The sequence below is a fragment of the Somniosus microcephalus genome, chromosome 13, assembly GCF_052327205.1.
Source record: "Somniosus microcephalus isolate GS21.2 chromosome 13, FLI_Smic_1.0, whole genome shotgun sequence".
Taxonomy (NCBI): domain Eukaryota; kingdom Metazoa; phylum Chordata; class Chondrichthyes; order Squaliformes; family Somniosidae; genus Somniosus; species Somniosus microcephalus.
The window spans coordinates 167,158,542-167,185,329 of record NC_140999.1 but is presented as its reverse complement, the minus strand read 5'-3'; the positions used below and the strand labels follow the sequence as shown (position 1 = coordinate 167,185,329).

The 26,788-nt window shown below is 47.5% G+C and overlaps 1 protein-coding gene across 8 annotated transcripts in view; it reads left to right on the top strand.

Moving 5' to 3' along the window:
* The window catches only part of ptprt (protein tyrosine phosphatase receptor type T), a 1,756,894-nt gene that overhangs the window by 1,692,455 nt on the left and 37,651 nt on the right, over positions 1–26,788 (top strand). For all 8 annotated transcript variants that reach the window (XM_086005548.1, XM_086005547.1, XM_086005549.1 and 5 more), the window contains 3 exons: positions 14,412–14,528; positions 19,029–19,183; positions 19,499–19,634. In XM_086005548.1, the coding sequence (XP_085861674.1) occupies positions 14,412–14,528; positions 19,029–19,183; positions 19,499–19,634 (408 nt within the window). The remainder of the gene's footprint in view (positions 1–14,411; positions 14,529–19,028; positions 19,184–19,498; positions 19,635–26,788) is intronic.

Sequence of the window (26,788 nt, the reverse complement as noted above, 5' to 3'; positions counted from 1 at the left end):
GATGCCACGCCTCGTTTCTTTAAACCAAGGTCGCTACCTTTTGCAATGAAAACCAAGGTTGAGGCGGAACTAGATCACCTGCTAAAGGACAAAGTAATAGAACCAGTGAAATTTTCAGACTGGGCGGCACCAATAGTCCCGGTATTGAAGCCCGACGGTAACGTAAGGGTGTGTGGTGACTATAAGTTAACAGTGAACAGCGTATCATCACTGGAACAGTACCCCATTCCGAGAATGGAGGACATGTTAACATCGCTCGCTGGGGGAGAAAGATTCAGCAAACTGGACATGAGTCATGCGTATCAGCAGATATTGCTAGATGAAGAATCAAAAAAGTTTGTCACGGTGAACACGCACAAGGGGCTGTTCACGTATGCCAGGTTACCATTTGGTGTCAGTTCTAGCCCAGCAATATTCCAACGGACTATGGAGGGCATTCTGCAGGGCATTCCAAAGGTGGCCGTGTACTTAGATGATATTCTGCTAACAGGAATTGACGATCAGGATCACTTAAAAACACTGGACAAAGTGCTACAGCGGCTGGAAGAGGCGGGGCTACGCCTGAAACGGAGTAAGTGTAGTTTCATGGAGAAGGAAGTTACATTCCTGGGACATCGGGTGGATGCCACAGGCCTCCATCCATCACCAGGGAAAGTGCGGGCAGTACAGGATGCACCGGCACCCACCTCAGTGACTGAACTGAAAGCTTATCTAGGGCTCCTGAATTATTATAACCGGTTTCTTCCAAACTTATCGATGCTGCTGGCACCCCTGCACAAACTGCTGAGAAAGGAGGAGCCATGACGTTGGGGGCCACAGCAAGCGAAAGCGTTTCAGCAGATAAAGGAGCTACTTCAGTCCAGCAGGGTGTTGGTGCATTACAACGAGAAGAAGGAGCTGATAATGTCCTGCGACGCATCACCCTATGGAGTGGGGGCAGTGTTGGCCCACCGCATGCCAGATGGAGCAGAAAGGCCCATCGGGTTTGTTTCACGCACGCTCACAGCTGAGGAAAAGAACTATTCACAGCTTGATAAAGAGGGTTTGGCCATTATATTTGGAGTAAAGAAATTCCATAAGTACATATATGGGAGGAAGTTTGTAATCAGTACTGACCGCAAGCCTCTTATTAGCTCACTGAATGAGATGAAAGCGGTGCCTCAAATGGCATCACAGAGAATAATGAGATGGGCAGTAATACTAAGAGCCTATGAATATGTGATCACGTACAGAGCCGGCAAGGAAAACGGGAACGCGGATGCTCTCAGCCGCCTGCCCCTCTCAAAATCTCCTCGCAGTACTTCCCCTGAGGAGCACGTCCTGATGCTGGATCAGGAGGTCAGTCCCCTGATGACTTCAGTGCAAATCCAGGGCTGGACAGCCAAGGACCCCGTTCTGTCAAGGGTCCGTGAGTATGTGTTGAAAGGCTGGCCAGATCACCGTGAGGGACCGGAGTTCGCGCCGTACAGACAGAGACAGCACGAGCTCAGTGTCCAAGATGGATGTGTGCTATGGGGAGCACGCATCATAGTCCCAGAGCGGGGACGCTCTACTTTGATGAAACAGTTGCATCAATCGCACCCAGGAATGACTAGAATGAAAGGACTGGCTAGGAGCTACCTGTGGTGGCCTAACTTGGATGCTGAAATTGAGTCAAAGGTAAAGTCATGCACTATATGTCAGGAACAGAAGAAAGCACCTGCCGGGGCACCACTCCATCCCTGGGAGTGGCCCAGCAAACCCTGGAGGAGAATTCACATAGACTATGCGGGACCTTTTATGGGCAAAATGTTTTTGGTGCTGGTTGACGCTCCCTCAAAGTGGATCGACGTTTATCCAGTGAGCTCTGCAACGACTGATGCCACACTGAATTGTCTCAGGAACAGCTTCAACACGCATGGTATTCCAGAAATGATTGTATCCGACAATGCACAGTGTTTTGTTAGTGAAGGGAGCAAAGAATTCATGGTAAGGAATGGAATCACACATGTCACCTCGGCTCCATATCACCCAGCCTCAAATGGGTTAGCCGAGCGAGCCATGCAGACTTTTAAGGAGCTCATGAGGAAGAGCTCAGGTGACACCCTGGAGACCAAGCTCAATAGAGCCTTGTTTAGTTATTGTATAACACCCCAAGCTACCACGGGGCTTTCTCTGGCTGAGTTGATGATGGGGAGAAAGTTGCGGTGCACATTAGACCTGATACACCCAGATCTCAAAAGCAAGGTTGAGACAAAACAAACAAACCAAAAAGCGTACCATGACAAACATACTAAAGCTCGCCATTTCGCCATAGGGGACTCTTGTGTACACCCGGAACTTCGGTTATGGACCTAAATGGATACCAGGACTAATCCAGGACATTACAGGACCTGTGTCGTACTCTGTGTTACTAGGGGATGGTCGAGGGGTTTGTCGGCATGTGGATCAACTTTTCAGCCGGCAGCAGGGGGAACTGCCTCAGATGGAACAAAGGGCAGTAGAGGAGGCTGTTCCAGGACCCAGCACGGCTTATAAGGTGCCAGTGGACACTGGTACTGCCAGGCCACAGCGGGACAGAGTAAAACCAACATCAGAGACTACTCCAATCTCAAGTGCGAATGAATCTGAGAATCCACCACAAGTGGAATTAAGACGTTCACAAAGAATTCGCAAGCAACCAGAAAGACTTATACAAACCTGTTAAATTAGTCAGGGGTTAATCATGGTTAGAGCATACTGGTTAATTAAAACGTAGTACCTAGTAAGGGTTATTGTTTAAGAATTGCATACGGCAATCTTAAGGGGGGAGGAGTGTAGTAACCTGGGAGGTTATGAGTAACCTGATCCACCAGGTGGTGCTGTGGCAATTGCTCTCCTGAGTTAAGTCTGATCTGTACTGTGGTACTCTTTGTTTTTGCTGCCTCATGGCAGAAGCTTTTATGTGCAAGTGTTGATTAAACCATGTTAAGGAGTTAACCTGTGTCTGTCTCCATCTATGGCCACTTCAAGATACCACACGGTCCAGGGAGAGTATAAATACTCAGGCACGGGCCCAGCTTGCGGAGGACATTCTTAACAGGAACTAGTGAAGGACACAACTAGACCTCCATGTTGTAAAACAGTTGATTAAAGCTTTGTTTACCGCTTAGACCAAGTGCCTAGTAGTTTTCTTACGTCGGAAGCGATGCAACATCTTAGTGCTGTAATGCAGTCTATGCTCGGTGGCATCCAATCTCACACTGCTCTCATGCAGTCTCACCTTGATGCCACGCAAGCTCTGACTGCTGCCATCGTGGCTGGGTCTACCACCATTGACCGGGGCTTTCATGGTGTCGCAGCAGGCCAGCAATCTGTGCTCCAACAGATTTCTAGGGATACTGAGGTGCTGCCCCGGGGGAGTGGCAGTGGAGCAGCAATCTGCTGTCGCCTCTCAGGATGACCGCATTCCTGCTCCCACCACTGCCTCTCCACCATTGCCCTTGTTGCTGCCTGTAATCCAGCCAGCCCAGACTGCTGCCACCCATGCTAAGGTGGTGCAGCCTACAGCCGGGCCTTCCAGGCCCAGAGCTAGTCAAGGGCGTCCTGCAAGACCATCTGAAGTCTCCCGCACGGACATTCAGCAGCCTTCCACCAGCCCTCCTGCAGCCACTGGGCCAACACTTCATAGGATCACTAGAGTAGGCAAAGGCACAGTAACAAGAGGCACTAAGGGATTGCAGAAGGGTGAATAGTTAATATTTTTGTTGTAAATATGAGTTCACTGATTTTTGATAAATTTATTAATTCCGTTTGCATTATTTTGTGGTGTGTCTCATTTCAGCTTTGCGCTGTGATATGGCCTGCGACAGGGATGAAATGATGGGGATGTGGTGAACAATGGGGATCTGGGGTTTAATTCATTCAAACCGCAGTCTGATGAGGTGGTCACAGACCGCCCGTCCGGCAGGCCAATTGAGTGGCTGCCTCCCCCCTCGCTCCTGTTCCGCCTCCTCCTCATCTTCCTCTTCCTCCTCATCCTCCTCCTCCTCCCTCTCCTCCTCTCCCTCTTCCTCCCCCTGAGGTGTTCCCGCAATCCCTGGTGGCAAGGGCTGGGCCCTCATGATGGTCAAGTTGTGGAGCATGCAGCAAACCACCATGAAATGGGACACCCACTCAGCCGAGTACTGGAGAGCTCCTCCTGAGCAGTCATGGCAGCGGAACCATTGCTTCAGCAGGCAGATGGTCTGCTCGATGATGTTCCTGGTGGCAGCATGGTTCTCATTATATGAGTGCTGGACAGGAGTGTTGGGGTTCCGGAGGGGAGTCATGAGCCAGGTGGAGAGCAGATACCCCTTGTCTACGACCAGCCAGCCACGAGCTTGACGTGATGGCTGGAAGAGACACTGGTCTGGCACAGGATGAAGGCATCGTGGCTGCTGCCAGGATAACGGGCATTCACATTGAGGATTCGCTGTCTGTGGTCGCACACAAGCTGCACATTAAGTGAGTGATAGCCTTTGTGGCTACGGAAGATCTCAGGATTGTTATATGGTGCCTGCAAAGCCACATGGGTGCAGTTAATGGTGCTCTGCACAATGGGGAATCTCGCTATCCTGGCAAAGCCACATGCACACTCATCGTGCTTCTCTCTGGTGATGAGGAAGGAAATGTAGTCCCGTCTCCTACTGTAGAGAGCCTCTGTGACCTCCCAGATGCAGCGATGGATGGCGAACTGCGAGATGTTAGCTATGTCTCCTGTTGCAGACTGGAAGGATCCACTGGCGCAGAAATTGAGGGCGACGGTGACCTTGACTGCCACTGAGAGAGCTGTGGTTGCCCTGATCTGTGGTTGCAGGTCTAGTTGCAGGAGGTGGAAGAGTTCTGTGTCCGCCTCCTTGGTGAAACAGAGCCTTCTAATACACTGCTCCTCACTTAATTGGAGGTAGGAAAAGTGCCCTCGGAGGGTAAGACCTCCTGTTGAGAGCCCTGATGGCCCTCCTCCTCGCTCTGGCCACATGTTCCAATCTTTCTCGTTGCCTCCGCTCCATCTGCCATAGATCCTGGAGGTTGAGGTCGACTGCCAGTAGAGCCCCCATTAATGTAACCAAGTGTAGCAGTTTGATTTTTTTTAAGAATAAATGTAGCTACTTTCTAGTTGCCACAACACTCCTGGTACTAAATAACCTTGAAATCATGGAATGAGACTGTTGCACTATGTGAAACTGACAAGAAAGCACTGAAACTCCACTAACCTATAGCTGCAATTCATTACTGATGATCCCTTTAAATAACATCCCAGGAGCTGGCTTCCTGTTGCTTTCCGCAGCTCTCCCTGTTGCTGTTTCTTCTCGGAGCTAAGGTAGGTGGCAACAATCAATTTCGCAGATCAGGCGGTCAGTGAGCGTTGCACACTCACTGACATCACGATCCACCTGGCGTTGAGGCTCCCGGCGATAACTTAGCGGCGGCGCTGCGGGGGAGCGGGATTTGCCGTGCGGCATTGACTTCGCCTCGCCCCGACGATAATGCTCTAGCGCCCCGTTAGCGCCATCTGCTGGCGCTAACAGGAGGCGCTAAGGTACCGAATGTTACCCCCTTGCAGTTTACACAGCCATCAGAAACCCCAAGATTAAGCTATCACTTTACCCTCGAGTACACAATTAATCTGACCAATTTTCAAATGCGAAAAATTGGGACCTTTCAGTTTTAAGGTAAAAGGTTTTAGTTTTCAAAGCTAGTTTTAAAATAACATGAATGGGACCTGATGAATATATGTGCAAATCAGTTTGGAAAGAGTTGTAAAGAGGGTGAAGAGCTGTGTGAGGCCAATGGAAGGAGAAAGGCCAGAAGAGTGTAGTGTAGCCCCTACAGGAGTAATTGGGACATAAATACTAACATTTTCCTTTACTATGTTTTGAGTTTAATTAACTTTAATTTACTTCGTTTTAGCTGTTCAATGCTCAGAGTTGTTTAAATATGTTTATTTGGTAACTTAACTGTGGGCTTGTTCAAGCCAGTAATAGGTAATTAATTGGATACAAAAGAGGACATAAGAATTAGGAACAGGAGTAGGCCCTACAGCCCTTTGAGCCTGCTCCGCCATTCAATAAGATCATGGCTGATCTTCAACCTCAACTCCACTTTCCCGCCCGATCCCCATATCCCTTCAATCACCTCAAGTCCAAAAATGTATCTCTCTCAGCCTTGAATATACTCAACGACGCAGCAACCACAGCCCTTTGGGGTAGAGAATTCCAAAGATTCACAACCCTCTGAGTAAAGAAATTCCCCCTCATCTCAGTCTTAAATGGCTGACCCCTTATCCTGAGACTATGACCCCTAGCTCTAGACTCTCCAGCCAGGGGAAACCGCCTCCCAGCATCTACCCTGTCAGCCCCCCTCAGAATCTTATATGTTTCAATGAGATCACCTCTCATTCTTCTAAACTCCAGAGAGTATAGGCCCAATCTACTCAATCTCTCCTCATAGGATATCCCTCTCATCCCAGGGATCAATCCAGTAAACCTTTGTTGCACTGCCTCTAATGCAAATAGATAAGGGAGAACCAGTGGATGTGGTGTATTTGGACTTTCAGAAGGCTTTCGATAAGGTCCCGGGGCCTAGAAATTCATTAAGGCGCTGGCAGCTTTGCGCCCAGTTAACGCCTAAAGGGTGATTTTGCGGCAAAAATGAGTTTGCGCAGATATTCAGCGCAGCGGCATTGGCGGCGGTAGCCGTTAGCGCTGCGCCGGCACCAATGACGTCATCGGTGTGCGCAGTGCCCCGGTTCCGCCCCGAAACTGCGCCGATCCCCATATTTAGTTGCGGCCGCCTCCTCCGAAGCGGCCGCAAACAGCGACCAGAAAACGGGGCCGTCCTGCTGCCTTAGTGGGGCGCTTTAAAGCGGAAGGTGCGGCCGGCCGCTTTTGCGGCGGCCGCCTGCCCGCACCTCCTTCCCTGGCCTCCTCCATCCCCCCCCCCCGCGGCATTGCCGGCTGCTTTCCGCGAGCCCGGCACTTCTCCGTGGTGCCGGGCTCATTTGCCGGCACTATCCAGCGGCGATCTCCCCGTTGCAGGCAGCTACCCCTTAAGAGAAGGAGGAGGCCTGCAGTACCGCAGCCTGCCGCTGCGCAGTGCCTGGCGCAGCGGCGCCAAGAGCGCTGATATTCAGTGTCAGCGCACCAAGTGGAGGTGGGCACACCCTGGAATAGCGCCCGCTTCCGAATTGGGGCGCTAACAATGAATATCTGACGATCGCTATAGGCTTCCCGCCCAGCGCTAACTTTTGGGCGCTAGGCAGCTGGCGGGGCCATAGTGAATTTCTAGGCCCACATATTAGCGTGCAAAATTAAGGCACATGGGATTGGGGGCAAGGTATTGACTTGGATAGAGAACTGGTTGGCGGACAGAAAGCAAAGAGTTGGAATAAACGGGCCGTTTTCCGAGTGGCAGGCAGTGACTAGTGGGGTACCGCAAGGATCGGTCCTAGGACCCCAGCTGTTCACAATATATATTAATGATCTGGACGAGGGAATTGGATGTAATATCTCCAAATTTGCAGATGACACAAAGCTGGGTGGGAGGGTAAGCTGTGAGGAGGATGTCGTGAAACTCCAGTACGATTTGGACAGGTTGGGTGATTGGGCAGAAACATGGCAAATGCACTATAATGTGGATAAATGTGAGGTTATCTACTTTGGTGGCAAAAACAGGAAGGCAGATTATTATTTGAATGGCAATAGATTGGGAGAAAGGGAAGTGCAACGAGACCTGGGTGTTCTTGTGCACCAGTCGCTGAAGGTAAGCATGCAGGTGCAGCAGGCGGTTAAGAAGGCAAATGGTATGTTGGCCTTCATAGCAAGAGGGTTCGAGTACAAGAACAAGGATGTCTTGCTGCAGTTGTACAGGGCCTTGGTGAGACCGCACCTTGAGTATTGTGTGCAGTTTTGGTCACCTTACTTGAGGAAGGACATTCTTGCCATGGAGGGAGTGCAGCAAAGATTCACCAGGCTGATACCTGGGATGGCAGGAATGACGTACGAGGAGAGATTGTATCGATTGGGCTTATACTCACTGGAGTTTAGAAGATTGAGAGGGGATCTCATCGAAACCTATAAAATTCTAACATGTCTGGACAGACTAGATGCAGAAAGGATGTTTCTGATGGCCGGGGAGTCCAGAACCAGGGGTCATAGTCTAAGGATAAGGGGTAAGCCATTTAGGACTGAAATGAGGAGGAATTTCTTCACCCAGAGTGTGGTGAACCTGTGGAATTCTCTGCCACAGAGGGCGGTGGAGGCCAGTTCATTAAATATATTCAAGAAAGAGTTGGATATATTTCTTGAGGCTAAAGGGATCAAGGGATATGGGGAGAAGGCAGAGACAGGGTACTGAATTTGGATGATCAGCCATGATCTCATTGAATGGCGGAGCAGGCTCGAGGGGCCGAATGGCCTACTCCTGCTCCTATCTTCTATGTTTCTATGTCCTTTCTCAGATAAGGAGACCAAAACTGTGCCCAGTACTCCAGGTGCGGTCTCACCAAAGCCCTGTACAATTGTAGTAAGATGTCCTTACTCTTATACTCCAACTCCCTTGCGATAAAGGCCAACATGCCATTTGCCTTCCTAATTGCTTGCTGTACCTGCATGCTAACTTTCTGTGTTTCTTGCACGAGGACACCTAAATCTCTCTGAACACCAACATTTAATAGTTTCTCACCATTTAAAAAAATTCTGTTTTTCTATTCTTCCTACCAAAGTGAATAACCTCACATTTCCCCACATTATACTCCATCTGCCTCCTTATTGCCCACTCACTTAACCTGTCTACATCACATAGCAGGCTCTTTGGGCTGGATTTTCCAAGCCCCGAGGAGGCGGGCATGGAGGCGGGACAGCCGGTAAATTCGGAGAAAGTGGGGGCGGATGGCAAACCCGCCCCCATCCCGCCTCCGTGCCCTTTTGCCAGGAGGCGGGAAGATGTGCTGCTTCGGGTCCCGTCTCCTGGAGGCGGGAAAAGCATTTAATCCTTTTAACTGCCTGTTAATAGGTAGTTAACAGGCAGAAAAAACGATTAGTGCCATTTTACCTTCACAGGTGAAGGCTTCCCGACCTCAGAGAACCCCGTTGGGTTGGAGGAGACGTGAAGGAGGTCTGCGGCGGTCGGAGGCACCTGGAAGTAAGATGTAGAGGTGAGTGATGGGTGCAAGTGTGGAGTGGTAAGTATGTAAGGTGAGTGATAAGTTTAAAAAAATGTTCACTTACCTTGTTTTCTTCCAACAGCCTTCAGCCGTGCTGGATCAGGAGACCCGACATCCTCGTTGTCTGTTTCACAGACTGGTTGTTGGAACCTCCCAACCAACAGCCATGTGAAATTTACAAAGTTGAAATGTTTGATGAGCCCTGAACACAAGGACTCATCAAACTAAAGAGAATGTCAGTGTTTGACAGCTTCACAGAGCTGTCAAATGCTGACATTTTTTCTTTCAAGAAGTCTTGACAGATAGCACGGCTGACGTTGACATGCTCTGTCAGTGACTTCCTCCCTAGTTGGCCTGCTGAGCCCGCAGGGCGGGCTTAACAAGATCAATATGGGGAAAATCCCTCTGGTTGGTCAGGCGAGGATGGAGGCAGGACATTGACATGAGAAGCAGCAGTCCCACCTCCAAATCATCTCCATTCACAAAATCCAGCCCTTTGTTTGTGTCCTCCTCACAGCTTACTTTCCCACCTAGCTTTGTATCGGCAGCAAACTGTCAAGAGTGATTAACTTGTTTCTGATCAGTTGTTTTGTACTGACAGTTCGGCTATTGTGTAAATTAAGACTGTATGGGGGAGAAATTCGGTTGGTTGCGCCACCGATTAATGCCTAAAGAGGCCGAGAAGTGGGGCGTTAGCCAATTTCCGGGCGGGCGCAAGGCGCCTAGTGCCTCGCCCCATATTGAGCATGCATTTAGCGCCGGCGCTAAATCTTAGCGCCCGCTCATGGGCGCAGGCTGATTATGATGTCATTTGAGTGTGCAACGCATTTTGGGCGCCCCGGACTGGAAATTCAGTGGCGCCCCCCTCCGTAGCACCTGGCGCTAATAGTGACAGCTTACCTGGACCTTACCAAGTCGCTCTCGGGCTGGAGGAGCGTTATTTAAAGGGGACTGGTGTGGTTTAAAAGCGGCAGCCATTTTTGGTGCACAACTTCCTCGAGAGCTACAAAGAGTTGCTGAGCTGCACACTGAGAGCCAGTTGACCGCTAAGCCAGCGCAGGCAGATGATCTTCAGCCTTCTGACCATCACCTTGCTGTTGGTGAGCCTTGACAACGGGGAACCTTCCTGTGGGCACTTATTATGGGGACTGCATTGGAGGGGAACGTCCTGCTGCTGAATCATCTGGAAAGGGCACTGAGACGCTGGGAGAGGGGGGCGGGCATGGCCAGAGGGAGGAGGGCCAACAGACGTCACCACAGCAGACCTTACGCTGGCAGGGTTTTCCGACAGCAGTTTTCCTACATGAACATGCCGGAGGAGCAGTGTGTCAGAGGCTGCGATTTAGAAAGGAGGTGGTGACTGAGCTGTGCCAGCTGCTTCAGCCAGATCTGCAGCCTCAGATAAGGTGCAGGACATCTCTGTCGGTGGCTGAGAAGATGCCTGCTGGCCTGAACTTCTACGCGAGCGGCTCTTCTCAGGCTCCGCGTCAGAGGCTGATCAGAAGTAGCTTCTAGGCCCCTCTCACAGAATGCTTGCTGCCATTCCAAGAACAGGAATGGAACCGGTCTGATACCCCCAAGTCTGTGAAGGGCAAGATGCATATAAATAGAAGGCATGGCCATTGTAAATGAAGAAAGTGTTTCATTACACAAAATGTGGTTCCTTCAAACATGGGAAAGCTATGGCAACAGAAAGCAAAACTAATACACTGACACATAACTGCCTCTCACACCCGGGAGACTGTCCAAAACATAAATCACATTCCGACCATCTTCCTTGGCCTTGATTCCACTGCGCCAACCAAAGCATCCAATGCCCCATCAGTGAGGCGTTCCACCCTCTGCCTCACCCTTTCCATGTCTTGCTAGGCTGGTGCGCCACAGGTAGGCTCCCACCGCTTTGAAAGCCTACAAGGCAGTGAGTGTGTCTGGTGATGCCAATTGACCTGCCCCTTTAAGAGCTGGCCGGCGCCAGTGTGTCTCAGGGAAAGTGATTATTGAAAGCACCTGCGCTGCGCCCCGCCGCCGGTAAATTGGGTTGCGCCCCCGGGTTAGCGCCTTAAGAGCCTCGTGCAGCGCCTAATTTAGCGCCGCAATCAACCTCGGGCGCAACGACCCAATATTGCGCCAGGTGGCGCTAAATCGCAACTGGCACTAGGCTTTGCGCTTCGCCAGAACTAGCGCCCCAAACGGGGCTATACCCAATTTCTCTATAAATTTAAACTTTGGGTTACCAATAATACATTATACAGCTGACACTAAAGTTGAAAGTGCCAAAGTGATTGTTAATAAAGGATGGTTAAGAAAATGGAAACTGCTTAGTGAGCTACTTGATTATATATTTAACCATTCCCTTGGTCTGGGGTTGACACCACTGGAGGGAAGCCCATTTTGTCCCAATATTTAAAAAGGGCTATAAGGCACCAGGAAATTACAGGCTCGTTAGTTTAACTTTGGTTATAACCAAGGGTTCATTAGAGATACATTGTATGACCACTTTGACAGAGAAGCGTTGTGAGAGATGCTCAACATGACTTCTGAAAAAGGTCATTGGGGAGACCAAACGCAGATTGGGCGACCACTTTGCGGAACACCTCCGTTCAGTCCGTACGGGTGACCCTGAGCTTCCGGTCGCCTGTCACTTTACTTCACCACTTCACTCCCACTCTGATCTCTCTGTCCTCGGGCTATTGCATTGTTCCAATGAAGCTCAACGTAAGCTCGAGGAACAGCACCTCATCTTTCGATTGGGCACTTTGCAGCCTGCCGGACTCAACATTGAGTTCAACAATTTCAGATAATTATCCCTGCCCCCATTTTTCATGCAGTATGATTTTTGCCATTCCCATTTGCAACATTTTATCTTTCCTGCCTCTTACAAAAGTACAGGATGTTCTTTCTATTTCTTCCTCCTCTCCTAACCGCACCCCCCCCCCCCCCGTCTCTGCACCTGCTTAATATCTGTTACATCTCCAGCTTTTTCCAGTTCTGATGAAGGGTCCCAGACCTGAAACGTTAACTCTGTTTCTCTCTCCACGGATGCTGCCTGGCCTGCTGAGTATTTCCAGCATTTTCTGTTGTTATGTCATGTCTCACTAACCTGGTTCCATTTTTTGAGGAAGTTACTGGGTTGGTGGATGTAGGTATCCCACTTGATGTTGCCACACAATAGATTACCTAATATGCTGGCGTCCTGTGGGATTAGCAGGCAGATGTTGGGCTTGAGAAGAAATTGGTTACCTTTTCATTGGCAGAAAGTTGTTATTAATGGCTGTAGCTCTGCGCGGAGACCAGTTACTAGTGGTGTCCACCAAGGATCTGTTTTGGGCCCATTGCTCTTCATCTTTATCAATGAACTGGATGAAGGTGTTGGGGGAATGGTCCACGAGCTCTAGGATGATACAAAGAGATTTGATTGAGGTCTTTAAAGTAATGAACGGACTAAATTTGGTCTATGTGGATAGGCTATTTGAGTTAGATTGGTCAGGGAGGACTGGGGGACATGTGTATAAGTTATTTTAGCATAGAACTAGGTTAGATGTCGGGGTAATTCGTTTCACAGAGAGTTGTCAATTTATGGAACAAGTTGTCGGCTCATGCAGTGAATTCAGAAGTGATGACACTTCAAGAATAAATAATTGACTGAAGCACTTTGGGATGTTCTGAGTGTGAGAATGGTGCTATATAAATCTTGTATGGTAAGGCTCATGAGTCTTGCTACATAGGAGCATGGATCAGAGGATCGGATGTGGGGATCAGTTTGCCCAATTTGTAGCACTCCCTATTTTCTGGTGATTATCTCCAGTGATTCTCCAATCTGTACTCCTGTAAAGCAAAGCGCTACACCAGGAGCATATCCTCACTAAATGTAACCTTTTAAGTTCCGTGACAGTATTATACTGTTTAACATTCAAGTTGGGTGTTCCTGTGGGAATTATTGTCACATGTCTGTGCTGTGAAGACAGTGACCTTTATAGAATATGATCAGTAGGTGCGTCACAACAAACACAACTTGCATTTATATAGCGCCTTTAACTTAGTAAAACATCTCAAGGCGCTTCACAGGAACAGGATCAAACAAATTCTGACACCAAACCACATAAAGAGATATTAGGACAGTTGACCAAAAGCTTGGTGAAAGAGATAGGAGCGCTTTAAAGGAGGAGAGAGTGTTAGAGAGGTGGAGAGGTTTTGGGTGGGAATTCCAGAGCTTAAAGACTAGGCAGCTGAAGATACGGCCGCCAATGGTAGAGCGAAGGAAATCAGGGATGCGCAAGAGGCCAGAATTGGAGGAGCACGGAGATCTCGGAGGGTTGTAGGGCTGGAGGAGGTTACAGAGATAGGGAGGGATTTGAACACGTGGATGAGAATTTTAAAATCGAGGCGTTACCAGACTGGGAGCCAATGTAGGTCAGCAAGCACAGGGGTGATGGGTGAGCAGGACTTGGTATGAGTTAGGATGCGGGAGGCAGAGTTTTGCAACATTATTTATCCATAACTCTGTAAAAAAAATAATGTTCCGAAAGTGGCATTTAATATTTTTGATTGGTTTGGTTTGCATTCAGATTTTACAACTGGTGAAGGCATTGAAGAATAAAGGTCTAGCCAAGTCTGAAGGTCATTTGAGGGGTGAATCTATGATCCAGTATTCCTAATGGGAGCAATGCTCACAGAGAGTGCATCTTGAAAGCCAAACTCCCTATGATGATCACTCCTCACTGGGAGATAGCTAATCACAAAATCAACACTTTGATTTACTGGTTTATCTCCTCCATACTATTTATTATAATCTATGTTCTAATTACAATTGTCTTGCGTGTAGTGTGCATCTGTTCAACTTCAGTCATCAGTCCAAAATATAAAAAGAAAGAAAACCAATTATTTCCTGATGGGATTCTGACCTTGTTAACCAAGAAGTGGCAGGGGCATGAATTTGCAAGTAACCACCAATCTATAGAAATATCAAGCAGCATTTACGCTCTATCTGATATTTGGAAGTGTCCATTTAGACCACTTTTCTAGAGGAATCGGCACATCAAACACGGTTCCATCTTAGCAGCTAAATATCACAACTGCAGTACAGGCCCAACTGCCCATGAGCAATGCCACAGGAAACCAGCTCATATACTGTGATTTCTTCTCATGAGTACCTAGAAACACAAGGACTTATCTTGTAGCAGTCACTGCATGAATGCTATTCTTTGCTAATTCACAGACACAACCCTTTTTTCTTCTTATTCTGTACCAGGTGAAATGCTGCAGATATTGGCCAGATGATAGCGAGCTGTATGGAGACATTAAAGTAACGCTTGTTGAGACAGAACCACTAGCAGAGTATGTTATACGCACTTTCACAGTTCAAAAGGTATGTAAAGTCCATGTTGCCTAAGCACGATGAGATGTTTCAAAATCCACAACTAGGTAGAAGCATCTTAACTGAAAATAACTCTGCAATAAAGTACAGTGAATATAGATATGTAAAATTAATTTCTGTATGTTTATTTCTGGAGCCCTGAATTAGAATAAATACATCTAAAAATGAAGTAATCAAACTGGTGGAGCATTTCAACTAACAGTGCCATATTTAGTTATTGTATGTTAGGCTGCCCTCTTGTGGAAGTTTACTGGAAAATTTCATGCATGCTGATGAAAAACTACTGAAGTTAGCAAACTATTGCATCTTGCAATAGATTTATTATTTGGTCAGTTTATTCCATTGTCTACTGAAGTTGTTGTTTCATGCTGGGGTAGGCCCTGGATATCCCCGATACCTCCGCCAAGAACAGTAAACAATGACTGTCGGCAGGCTATCCAACTATGGGATGCAAAGAAAACTAGCTGAGCTCAATCAGGTCCTCACCTGATTTTCCACAAATGTGCACTTAAACCACAGAAGGCAATGGATGGTGATCAGAAGGGGGCCCTAGTGCGCTGAGCTCAATTCTAGCTTCTCAATTGCTGTTCTTGCTAAAATTAGCTAATTCAGCACAGATCAGACCTGCATGGCTGAGTGCTTTATCAATTGGGTGTCTAACCTACAACCAATTAGCCACATGCAGTCCCAGAATCTTGGAAATCCAGGCCTGGAAATCCTGTCAATTTAGTCTTGTTTGTTTGCATATTTCTTATTTGCAGGTTTGTCCCAGTTGAATCTTGTGGGATGGAATTTTATTATGTTGTTGCTGAATAAATCCTAGGTCTGAACACCAAGGCCTGTTTGTAGCAGCGACATGAGGTATATGCAAATTAATGGGAACATGGAGTTAAACTTTATAGGGCAGATTTTCCCAACCCTTACATAGAGGGAGGTGACTCGTGTGTACACTTGCAGTCTGCAAGGTACCTCACTGAATGCAAAAATTTAGAGAAACTGCCTGCCTGTGTGGCTCCAAGACTCCATGGTGTGAACTTACATAACCCATGAAAACAAAAGCTTAGACAAGCCTACTCGACCAGGTCGTGACTTTAATAGTTGCTTTACCAACTATGATCATTCTAACAATATCCATCACGAGTTAATGGCATTTGGAGTATATTATTAGCTGCTACTAAAATATAAATTTCAACCCCTGTTTAAAGTGCCATATTAAGACCTTCCTCCTACAGTGCCAGAGCAAAGGACATTGCATTGCAATAGTACAAGGGAGTTTAAATTAGCACTGATTACCTAAACCTGCACTGATGTGACATTTCATGCCCAATATCTGAGGATCTTGTCATGTTAGCTGATATGTGTGGTTAGACTCTAATTAGACATGTCACCATCGATAAAGTGACAAGCACTTTATGTCAGTCTTCTCTATTATCTCTGTACACTTTTGACTTCAGCACTCCCAGCACAGAGCTCCTGACATTTGAGTTCCCACTTCCTGGGCCCACGGTGTTTCATTCATTTGAATGGAGGGAAAATCGTGGGCCCACGAATTGGGCGCTGGCTTGATATTCCAACACAGGTTCTCGTCATGTGAAGTTCTGCACTGGAAATGCTGCGGACAAAAATTTACAACCTAGCCTTCGATTTAACCACGAATCTTCTAAGAAGACTTAAGCTGATTGTAATCAATATATGCATGGTATCATTCAGAGAATATGCATTTGTTTCTTGAAGAATGTTTACTTTTGCATTGTGAGTAAAGTCACGTGCAGCGCCATAATTTTCTATCCATGATTTGTAGTGCAAACAAATAAACTCTTTTCATAAATCCACGAAGGAAGGTTGATGCATAACTTTACATCCACTTTACATTACATACAACTTTGCATAACTTTACATCCAGCAGTTTTATTGAAAGATACCTTCATTTTATTTGGACATATAATACAGAATTTCCTATAAATCCACAAAACATTGATAATGTACTTTCATCATGAAAAATATTAAGCTTTAATAAGTTGTAGCATTCTGGAGTACATGGGTTCTTTTCTACAAGAGCAGGGACCAATAAAAAGGCTTTAAAATAAATAGTCTTATGCCAAGGCTTTATTAAAAGAACACTGCAGTAACTTTGAGTTTAGCACACTTGTGCACTTTACTGGGCTGGATGACTAAAACCAAGGTCGGACAATGTGATTCTGCCAATAACATTGCATTGATAGTTCACAGAATCATAGAAATTTACAGCACAGAAGGAGGCCATTCGGCCCATCTTATCCGTGCCGGCCGACAAAGAGCTATCCAGCCTAATCCCACTTCCCGGCACTTGGTCCGTAGCCTTGTAGGTTACAGCACTTCAAGTGCATATCCAAGTACTTTTTAAATGTGATGAGGGTTTTTGCCTCTACCACCCTTTCAGGCAGTGAGTTCCAGACCCCCACCACCCTCTGGCTGAAAAGATTTCTCCTCAAATCCCCTCTAAACTTCCAACCAATTACTTTAAATCTATACCCCCTGGTTATTGACCCTTCTGCTAAGGAAAATGGGTCCTTCCTATCCACTCTATCTCAGCCCCTCGTAATTTTACACACCTCAATTAGGTCTCCCCTCAGCCTCCTCTGTTCCAAAGAAAACAACCCAAGCCTATCCCATCTTTCCTCATAGCTAAAATTCCCCAGCCCAGGCAACATCCTCGTAAATCTCCTCTGCACCCCCACGAGTGCAATCACATCCTTCCTGTAATGTGGTGACCAGAACTGCACGCAGTATTCTAGCTGCGGCATAACTAATGTTTTATACATTTCAAGCATTAACTCCCTGCTCTTGTATTCTATGCCTCGGCTAATAAAGGCAAATATCCCGTATGTCTTCTTAACCACTTTATCTACCTGTCCTGCTACATTCAGAGATCTGTGGACATACACTCCAAGGTCCCTCTGATCTTCTGCACTTCTCAGTGTCCTACCATTTATTGTGTATTCCCTTGCCTTGTTAGCCCTCCCCAAATGCATTACCTCACACTTCTCCGGATTGAATTCCATTTGCCACTGTTCTGCCCACCTGACCAGTCCATTGATACCTTCCTGTTCTATGGTACCATATTATATTACAACCACTCGAGGCAGCCCAATCCCACTGGTAGTGCTGGAATACAAAGAAAATGGCACTAGTGCTCCAGGTGGTAGAGTGAGCCACCTAAATAAATGGGTTTTCCCCACAATGCTGGAGGCACAGCACGACTGACGACAAACTAAGCAGCTACCACTACTGGCACTCAACGCCATATAGCTTCATATTGCCTTGGCCGTGGACTGGCTGTGCACTCAGCATAACTAGACAGTCTTTGCATTACCGGCCTTCACAGACCATCACCTGACTGCAATAGAAGTAATTATATGCAATATAAACACAACCTGAGATAACATGGACTAAAATTTATACCAGAACAACTTGATGCATTTTGCACTGAACCAGACATCACTTTACATATTCCAGAAACTTTCCCAAAGTTTGTCAGACGTTGCACACTACGAGGGCAAACTCATCTCACAAATTAATGGTTGATTGCCCTTATGTTGCAGAAAATAAGAAACCCAAATCCGATGGCTGATCGGAACAATTTTTGCTTCTGAAGTTTTTGCACAATTCAAATCTGTCAGTGTTAATAAAAGTGAATCAAACCAATCAGAATGCTCTTTTTACACTTCTCAAGCACCCAAATTGCCAGTTAGCCAGTTTAAATTGCAATTATTTATTCGTAAGACCACAACGTGCACAGTGCTTATAAAAATGGAGCAAGAAGGAAGTCATAAAGCCTATTTCATAGACCAGGAAACTGAGGTCCTGATTGATAAAAAACACAAGTCTGTGGCCCATAATCCTGCACTATACGCAATGAACCTCGCCGTATATCAGCAAACAGATCAGCTCAAAGTTCACCACTGCAAAGATCTGCGAAGAGCTGCACAAGGAGTTTTATTACTTGAAGTAGAGCAACAAGGTAAAGCAAGAATATCATCCCTGTATGAATAATATGCTTTTTAGAGACATCAGTGAGAGAAAGTAAGCGCTTACACACTCTAATTAATGAATATAACGTCATGTGATACATGAGATTGTGTTTATGTGGAGCTGAAGGACATAAATGTCAGATGCTTCAAAAATTAACTTGTTAAACATAATATTGAAAGCCATGAATGGGTAGATTTTTCTTCTTGCTACCCAGGCATAAAACTGGCGTCGTGGTTGGCCGGCCGTTATAGTTTCAGTTTCAGAGCAGGAAGATCCATCCCAGAATGAACTTTGGGACTGGTTGGATGGGCTGCTACTTTTCTTTTCCAGCCCTGTACGTGCCTTCGTTCTTGCATATGCCTTGTTTGTATATCTAATAAATAAAGGGCGCCTTTTATGGAAGAAGTGGAAGAGGAGATTTTTTTAAATGTGAACATACTGCCATGTCTCTTTTATATGTCAACTTTTTTTTCTTTATAGAAAGGTAATCATGAAATTCGAGAGATTAGACAGTTCCACTTTACCAGCTGGCCTGATCATGGGGTACCATGCTATGCAACGGGGTTATTGGGATTTGTAAGACAAGTAAAGTTCCTTAACCCAACTGATGTTGGCCCCATTATCGTACATTGCAGGTATGTCGTAGCCAAAGTATACATTTTATTCATCACCTTGGCACTCACGTGTTTCCTTTTCTTGCTTGATTACTGCTTATCACCGTTGTTATGCCGAATGCACTACAAAGTGCAGCTGCATTAAGAATTATCATTGCCAACCACAAAAGATGGAAAACGTGAAATGAAAGCTAAAAACTCTTTTCACATCCCTGAAATTTATTATATTTTGATGCAAATAAGAAGCATGTATCGCCTAAATTACAATTGGACTTTCAGATTGCATTATGCTGTGTGTTGCTGTTCCAACATTATATTAACATTTTCATGTTTTAGTGCGGGCGCAGGGAGGACAGGATGTTTTATTGCTATTGACATCATGCTTGATATGGCAGAAAGTGAAGGGGTCGTGGACGTGTACAATTGTGTCAGAGAACTTCGTTCACAGAGGGTCAACATGGTGCAGACAGAGGTATTGATCCTATGGTTTATTAATAATGATTTCAATGCCTTGAGATTTCATCTTATATTTTGCACTTACAGGTTGCTCCAGTAAAGGTTGCCCCTTTGATTAATGCAGCAAATGTTGAGCCAGTGTTTTATCACTTGAAAGATGGAGATTTTGTTAATTGAATTGCATTTTGACTGAAAGCGAAAGGATTTGCAATCCATTCTAACATAATCTCATCGGTCACCTCCCACATCAATGAATGTATTTTGGGTATCATTTTCCAAGTTCCCACAGCCAGCAGGAGCCTTGCTCCCAGCCATGCATATCGGGAAATCGTGGGCACATTAGTTTTAATCAGCGGGTGTTCACAAACAATATCCTGATATGCACAGCCGGCAAATTAGACTCCTCACTAGCAGCACAACCTCATAAAATCACCCCTTAATATGCCAAAATACATGGTTATTTAGTTTAGTCACTGACTTATTGACCCCCCCAAGATGCAAAAGGAACTGTCACACCAAAGTGCATCAAGTGACTGACATCAGTTAGTCCAGACAAGGCAACTATCAGTTGAGAGAGCCAGAAATGGGCATTTTAATTGATGAAACATGAATCAAGCTGTTGGAAGATCCATAAGGACCCAAGCCCTATAATGAGGATGAGACCACGACAGAAATTATTGCTATATGCTAACATAATATATAAACAGAGGTGATGTTATATAGGTATGTAAGATAGTAAACAGTGTAATAAAGATGGAGTAAAAAAAATTACTTCAAACTAAATAATGAGAGTAGGACAAGAAGGCACAGACTCAAACCGGTAAATAAAACAAATTAATGATTTATGTCAGGAAGTTCCATTTCACACAAAGAGGGGGATTCTCTTCCAGGTAGGTTAGTGGAGGTGAAAATCCTGGATTTATTTAAGAAATAATTGGATGCTGTGTTAAGGGGGCTTATAGGCTCTTTCTGGAAGGATGAGCCAGGATGGGCCAAATGTCCTTGCTCATCCATATTTATCTTGTGATATCTGCAGGAGTGTAGAAGAAGGAGGTTCAAACCAGGAGGAGGAGGATGTGGCAGACTGAAAATGGTTTCTCCCTCCCAACAATGCAACCTCACCCACTGTGAGCAACAAGCAAGCAACCAGCTGGGCTCAGTTGGTAGCACTCTCACTCTCATCTCTGGGTCTGAGTCTGATACCAGGGTTTGTGCACAGAATCTAGTCTGATATTCCAGTACAGTACTGAAAAAATGCTGTATTATCAGAGGTGCCATCCTTCAAATGAGATATTAAACCAAAGTCCCATTTGCCTGTTTATGTAGATATTAAACATCACATGGCACTTTTGGAAAAAAGGAAGGGAGTTCTTAAAGTGTCCTGCCTCCCTCAACCAATATCACTGTGGGGTGTTTTGGTTTAGGGTTTGTGTCTGGCCAGTCAGGCGTATCTGAGCTGCTCCAGCCCCGTGCGGTTCGAATCGCTTCCCCTCTGGTTCTGACCACCGGAGTTATTACGAGTAGCGATATAAACAAAACGAGACCAGTGGTTTGGTGCAAAGAAAACCAATGTTTATTAAAAATAGGGAAAAATAAACACTATACAGAGAAAATCACTATGTATGTAACACAATTACACTTAGCGGGGGAGGAGAAACGGACACATCGAGGGAAAATGACTAAAATGACAATTTTAGCAATCCCCTTAACTCCCACCCTTTACACCTATCTAAGTTATCTTGCGATGGGCCAGAAAGTTTATGCTCACCAGTCTCGGATGTTAGCACGCCTGCTCTGTGCCCCATTGCCTGCCGATGTCTTTAGGGTTTTCACCGCCCAGAGCAGAGATACCCCAGTGATTTAAAATGTAACTGCGGGTATCCTGCTTCCCTTGGACGGGCTCTTCGTCGTCGATCTTCTTGATGGTAAGGCAGGGCACCGGAGTCCAGGCAAGAGAGAGAGCGAGATGGCTTCCCGAGGGACTACTTATACCCCTTTCTGGAAGCCCTTATCACCCGCCAGATCAGCTTGTTTCTTTGTCTGACCTGGACGTGTTGAAGTCTATACAAAGGAAACCGTTTTGGACCCATCGACCTGGATGGCCGGTTAATCAGTTTTTAAACATCCCATAAGTGTTTTCCTTTGTGTAACTGGTCTTGTGATGGGGCCATTCCAGTTTTAATGCCCCGTTGATCATTTCCAAACAGCGTTGAAGTCAGCTAACGAAGGTCTGAATGCAGCTATTACCCGTTGATTATCTGTGCAAACGGCCTTGATGGGTTTTAATCAGAGGCCCGAATGCCACTGTTTGCTTCTCATACATAAATGCAGAAGGCCTGTCTGCCTTCTAATTTCTGGAACATTCCTTCTTTGTCAGTCCAAACCTGAACTTTGCAGGCCTTGGCCATGAGGTTGATCGTAGCCATCTTGTTGGGCCTTGGAGCCCTGGATTTTAAACTCAGTCCAGCCAGGGTTTCTCCAAAAAGCCAGAAGTAAATCTTCAGGGGAGACATGAAATTTGCGAATCCTTTCAGTCCCCCCTAGGATACTGAAACTTGCTTGAAGTATTCAATCAAGGTGAGCAAATTTCTGACCCCCCACAAACAACCTTCCCCTATATTTATCTATCCACGATCCCTCGACACATACATTCCCCTTACTTAGAGAAAACTACAGTGCATGACAGGCATCTATCGATAGAAACAAATTACTATCTGTTACAATAATCCAAGCACGGAGGGGGTCCAACACCCCTGCACTACTTGGGACATCATAGAACTTCATTTCAACACACAACCTTTAATAAAAATAAACATCAGGCCAAAAAACATATTTATTAAAAATAACAAAACGGAAGGAACGAGCTTTATTAAAAATAGCTAACAGATCTGCCATCATTCGGCAGTGATATGACACAAAGCTCACACGGGTGTTTCTTCTCCCACCCGGGCATACTGGTCTTTCCACAACCCTTTTACTTTAAATTCTACCCCGGGACCCTTTCTCCTACACTGGACACAGACCAGGTAGAGGACGATCCCTAGCTGGCAGACTACTAAGATGTGGGACGCCATTCGAATCCAGGAAGGGACCTCCATACTCTCAAAAACGTCCCACCAGGGCGGGGTCGTGATATCTAAAATGTCGGCCCCTATCTGTACAGTCTTCTGTTCCAAAGTGTAGAAGTGCTTTTGCGATACTAGGACGGCTTTTAATAATTTGGTACGGTGCTCTGAGAGAGGGGGAATCGGGTAACCGAAATGGGCGACATATTTCTGGAGGTGAGTGAAATTCTCCTCCACAGTGAAGTGAACAGTGGATGGCCCAGGAATGGGGACAATTCGTACCTGTGCCACTTGAACTTCTGCCTCGGGTTTGAAGCAGAAACTGCTGTCACTCACCGCGCACCAGCTGTGCTGTCCGTGCTGGTAGTGAGACACTCCTGTGGTGACGCAATATGTTCCACCCCCTATATATGCTACCTGTGGGGGAACATGGCCTTGTGCCATGGCTTCCATGGTACAATTTATAGGTTTCGTGTCAGCAGCTCTGAACCCGCATTGTGGTTTCGAATAGGCATTCAAGTGCTGGGGACACAGGATGATGTGTGCTCCCCGGCCACGGCACCCCGAGAGGTCAGTACCCATCATAACGTGCTCCCACTTTATGACATAGGGCGGGACCGCTGCAAAACAAACGTGTACACCCCCTTGAATGATTCCAATGTTCTCCACCCTGTATACCGGTGCGGGTCGGGCCATCCCGCCCATGACCGGCATTCTTATAACTATCCCCATGACGGTGTGGTTGGACCGCCCACAGTCCACTGGGACTGGGTAGGCCTCAGAAGCTAACTGGAGCTGGCACGGGCTTAATGCGTTCTCAAAAGGGTGGAGGGCTGCGAGGTGTTTGTTGCTGATCCAGGAGGGGACTAAACCTTGCTTTAAATCCTCCAGATTGCTGCGGCCCTCGCCCAGCAACCATGCTCCATACAGCACGCACACCTCGTTTTGCGCAGCCTGGTCAGAAGCGTTTCTGTCCTACCTCATGAGAGCATTTACCATCTTTGCATGTTTTTCCAGCTCCGCAATGATCTCCTTCAAATGGAGAGTCATGGCCTGGACTTCATGCAACTCAGAACCTACCACCTTATTCTCATCAGCCAAAACACCCTTTAATTGCGTTTTTAGACCATTAACCTGGGTCTGCAGCTCGATGCCATCTAAGCTGTTGATGACCGAGGATCTCGTGCTAAAACCAGTTAAAACGTCATTAAAAACACCCCTTCTTTGCCTCCCAACCCCGTCCCAAACCTCGTGGTGAGTATACAATGCGGTCTTATTGACCTCCGAAAAGTCAAATTCACGGAATTTTCGAAACATGACAGTTAACAGGGCTTGATACAATTTGGCACCACGCGGGTAAGTGTACCTCAGTGAGGTTTAAAATCACCGAGGCCACCGCGTAATGCACCCCTTGGTACAGCACCTGGTCTGTGGGTACTAGCACCAAGCCGTTCCTTGGTCCCTTGGTGGTGGCGGGGCATCCCTCCGCCACCGTCCGTGACATCGGGGTCGTGGGCAGGGGCCGTCGGGGGGCGGGTCACTAGTTCAGTGGCATTAACCCAGATTGGGGAGTACGGGATCGCGCATGCGTCCAGGCGGGACTCCCAGTCCATCCCCCTCCCGTCATTTTGCCACTGGCTGCAGAAAATGATGGAAACGCCTGTGGGGCAGACTTTCTCTGATCCCCACATACAGACGTAGATCCACTGATCCAGTTCCCACCACTTATCCCAGCACACACTTAATCCTCCCTGGGTCCCTGTAATGGTCCTGTGAGTGTCATTCCCCAACCTTTCCCACTCTACCCTGGGGCCCCCCACGTCCCTGCTTAACCTTCTGAGCCACCACCACCTATCCAGGGAAACGTTCCCTTTACAGGTCAAACATATTCTTTTGCCCACGGTGACGCTAATCCTTGGGGTGACGATTCGTATGCTCGGGCACTGGAGGGAGGCCTCCCCATACGTGAAGCCGGTCTCGCTAGAATACTGGGTTGAATTTGATCCCGGCCAGCTCCCCTCGTGGACATACGAGGTGATTTCATCTGCCTCCCGTAGACCACTTCCATCGTGTGCTAGGGGCGCTCTCTTCCCCGAGCATCCAAAGATATGATGGGCCTCGACATCGCCCCTTCTCGCGAGGCTCAGCCCGAACAGGGCGAGCAGGATTATTCCTCTGTACATTTCGAAAATTCTGAAAAAGACATAAAAGCATCTAGCCAGGTTCCCTGGAGGCTCCCTGGCTAGGGGGAAGTGTGATCGGGTCCCGCGACCTCGGCTCACGTAGACAACACTCTGGAACGGTTCCATACTTAAAACTTATACACTACCGGTTCCTTGCCTAGAATTAAATTAAAAACACCCTAACTTAATCCTCTATACACATTACTTAAAATTATACTACCTAAACTATATACACCCGCCGCCCATCTCCGGGCGGCCAGCCTAATCCCTGTTTGGGCTGCTACAGGCTGCTCCCTGCGGCGTGGCTGCACTGATCTCTACTCCTGGTCCCTCGCAGCTTATGGCTGCTGGCTGGGGACCTCTGTCTCTCGGCTTCTCTCTGACACGGGAGACCGTCTTTTTTAACTGAAGAGCCGGTGACCATACTTTTCTGGGCTGGGGTGGCCGAGGAGACCTCCTGGGGAATGCTACCGGTGGGGCTACCCTGGCGAGCGGACCCTTAGCTCGGGTCACAGTCTTTGCTGGCTGGGGGCCCTCTCCCTCGGGTCCCTCCCCTCCCAAACCTGAACTGGGGACGGGCAATCCCTCACTGCCGGTGGCTGAGGGTCTTCCCCTCCAGGTTCAAAACCCGGTTCGGGCTCAGGGCCATCTGATTCAGGCTCCTTCTCCTCGGAATCCCATAGGAGAGGGGGAGTGGTCTGGACAATGGATGGAATGGCCCCTCCCCTCCACAGCGCCTGCCTGTGCAGCCTGTGAGCTTGTACTCGCTGCGGGCTGAGGATCTCTATCCTCAGACCTTGTCCCAACTGGCTGCTCTTTCTTTTCGGGTTTAAACAACTAACTTTGTTTAATATAACTAGCAGCCTGCCAGTAACCCTGTTCTAAATTCTTTCTCCTTACCAGGGCGGCCTTAAAGGTGGGATCTTGGGCTTGGACCTGCTTTTGGTCCGGGGCCAAAGCTACCCCCTGTGTGCCTCCCTTGTCCCGGATTGCTGCTACCGGGCCTGCTCTACAGGGGTCCCAGAACTCTCCTTCCCTGTCCCCCTGCTTGAACAACTTACACTGGTCATGAACCATTTTAAAAACCCTTAGCTGACCCTCTAAACTGCCAGCCCTCGCTGTTAACCTAGCGTTCTCCTCCCTTAAAGCCTGCTCAACTAACTTAGCCTCCGCAACCTGGCACCGCAGGTATTCCTCCATTTTACAGGAGGTCTCCTCCTGTGCGTGTCTTTCTGGGGGACGCAGGTCGACAGGCTGCGCTGGCTCTAGTCATTGCTGTGGGTTGTATGGGGCTGATGGGGTTACAACACCGGTGGTGGCTGCTATTTTCCCCTGGTTGGTCAGGAAGAAAGGTTGTATCGACTCCAAGAGTGGCTCGATCGCAGCGGGAGGGATACCTGGCTCTGCCTTTTGGGCTGGGGCTGATGAATTCTTTCCCTTATTCTCCTTCCAGGGATTCTTACAATCCTTGCACCAGTGGCCGTCCTTCCCGCACCCGTAACAGTTTAACTTACTCTGGGAGGGACGGTTCCCCTCCTGGTGCCACTCTTTCTTACTCTGGCTCCCAGGTTTAACCTCATGGACTTTTCCCTTGGGTTGGGGCGTCTCGATATCCCTCATATTTTTAAATGCTATAGTGAGCTGGCGTATCACCATTTCCTCGGTGGTCTGGGGGCTACTAGGGTCAAACCAGGCCGCAGCCTGGGCTCGGATTTGGGGCAGGCAGTTTGTCATTAGACAACAGAGCCAGTGGGTTAATTGAACTTGGTTCAGTAATGCCCACGCTGGCATTCCCGGGCATGCGCTCCGGTAGACTGGCCACAGCCTGTCTGCGAACGCCTGCGGGGACTCCCCTGGGAGCTGTACCGTTTTTTCCACCCGGGTGAACGGACTACCGTCATTGAGTCCCATGGCCTCCAATA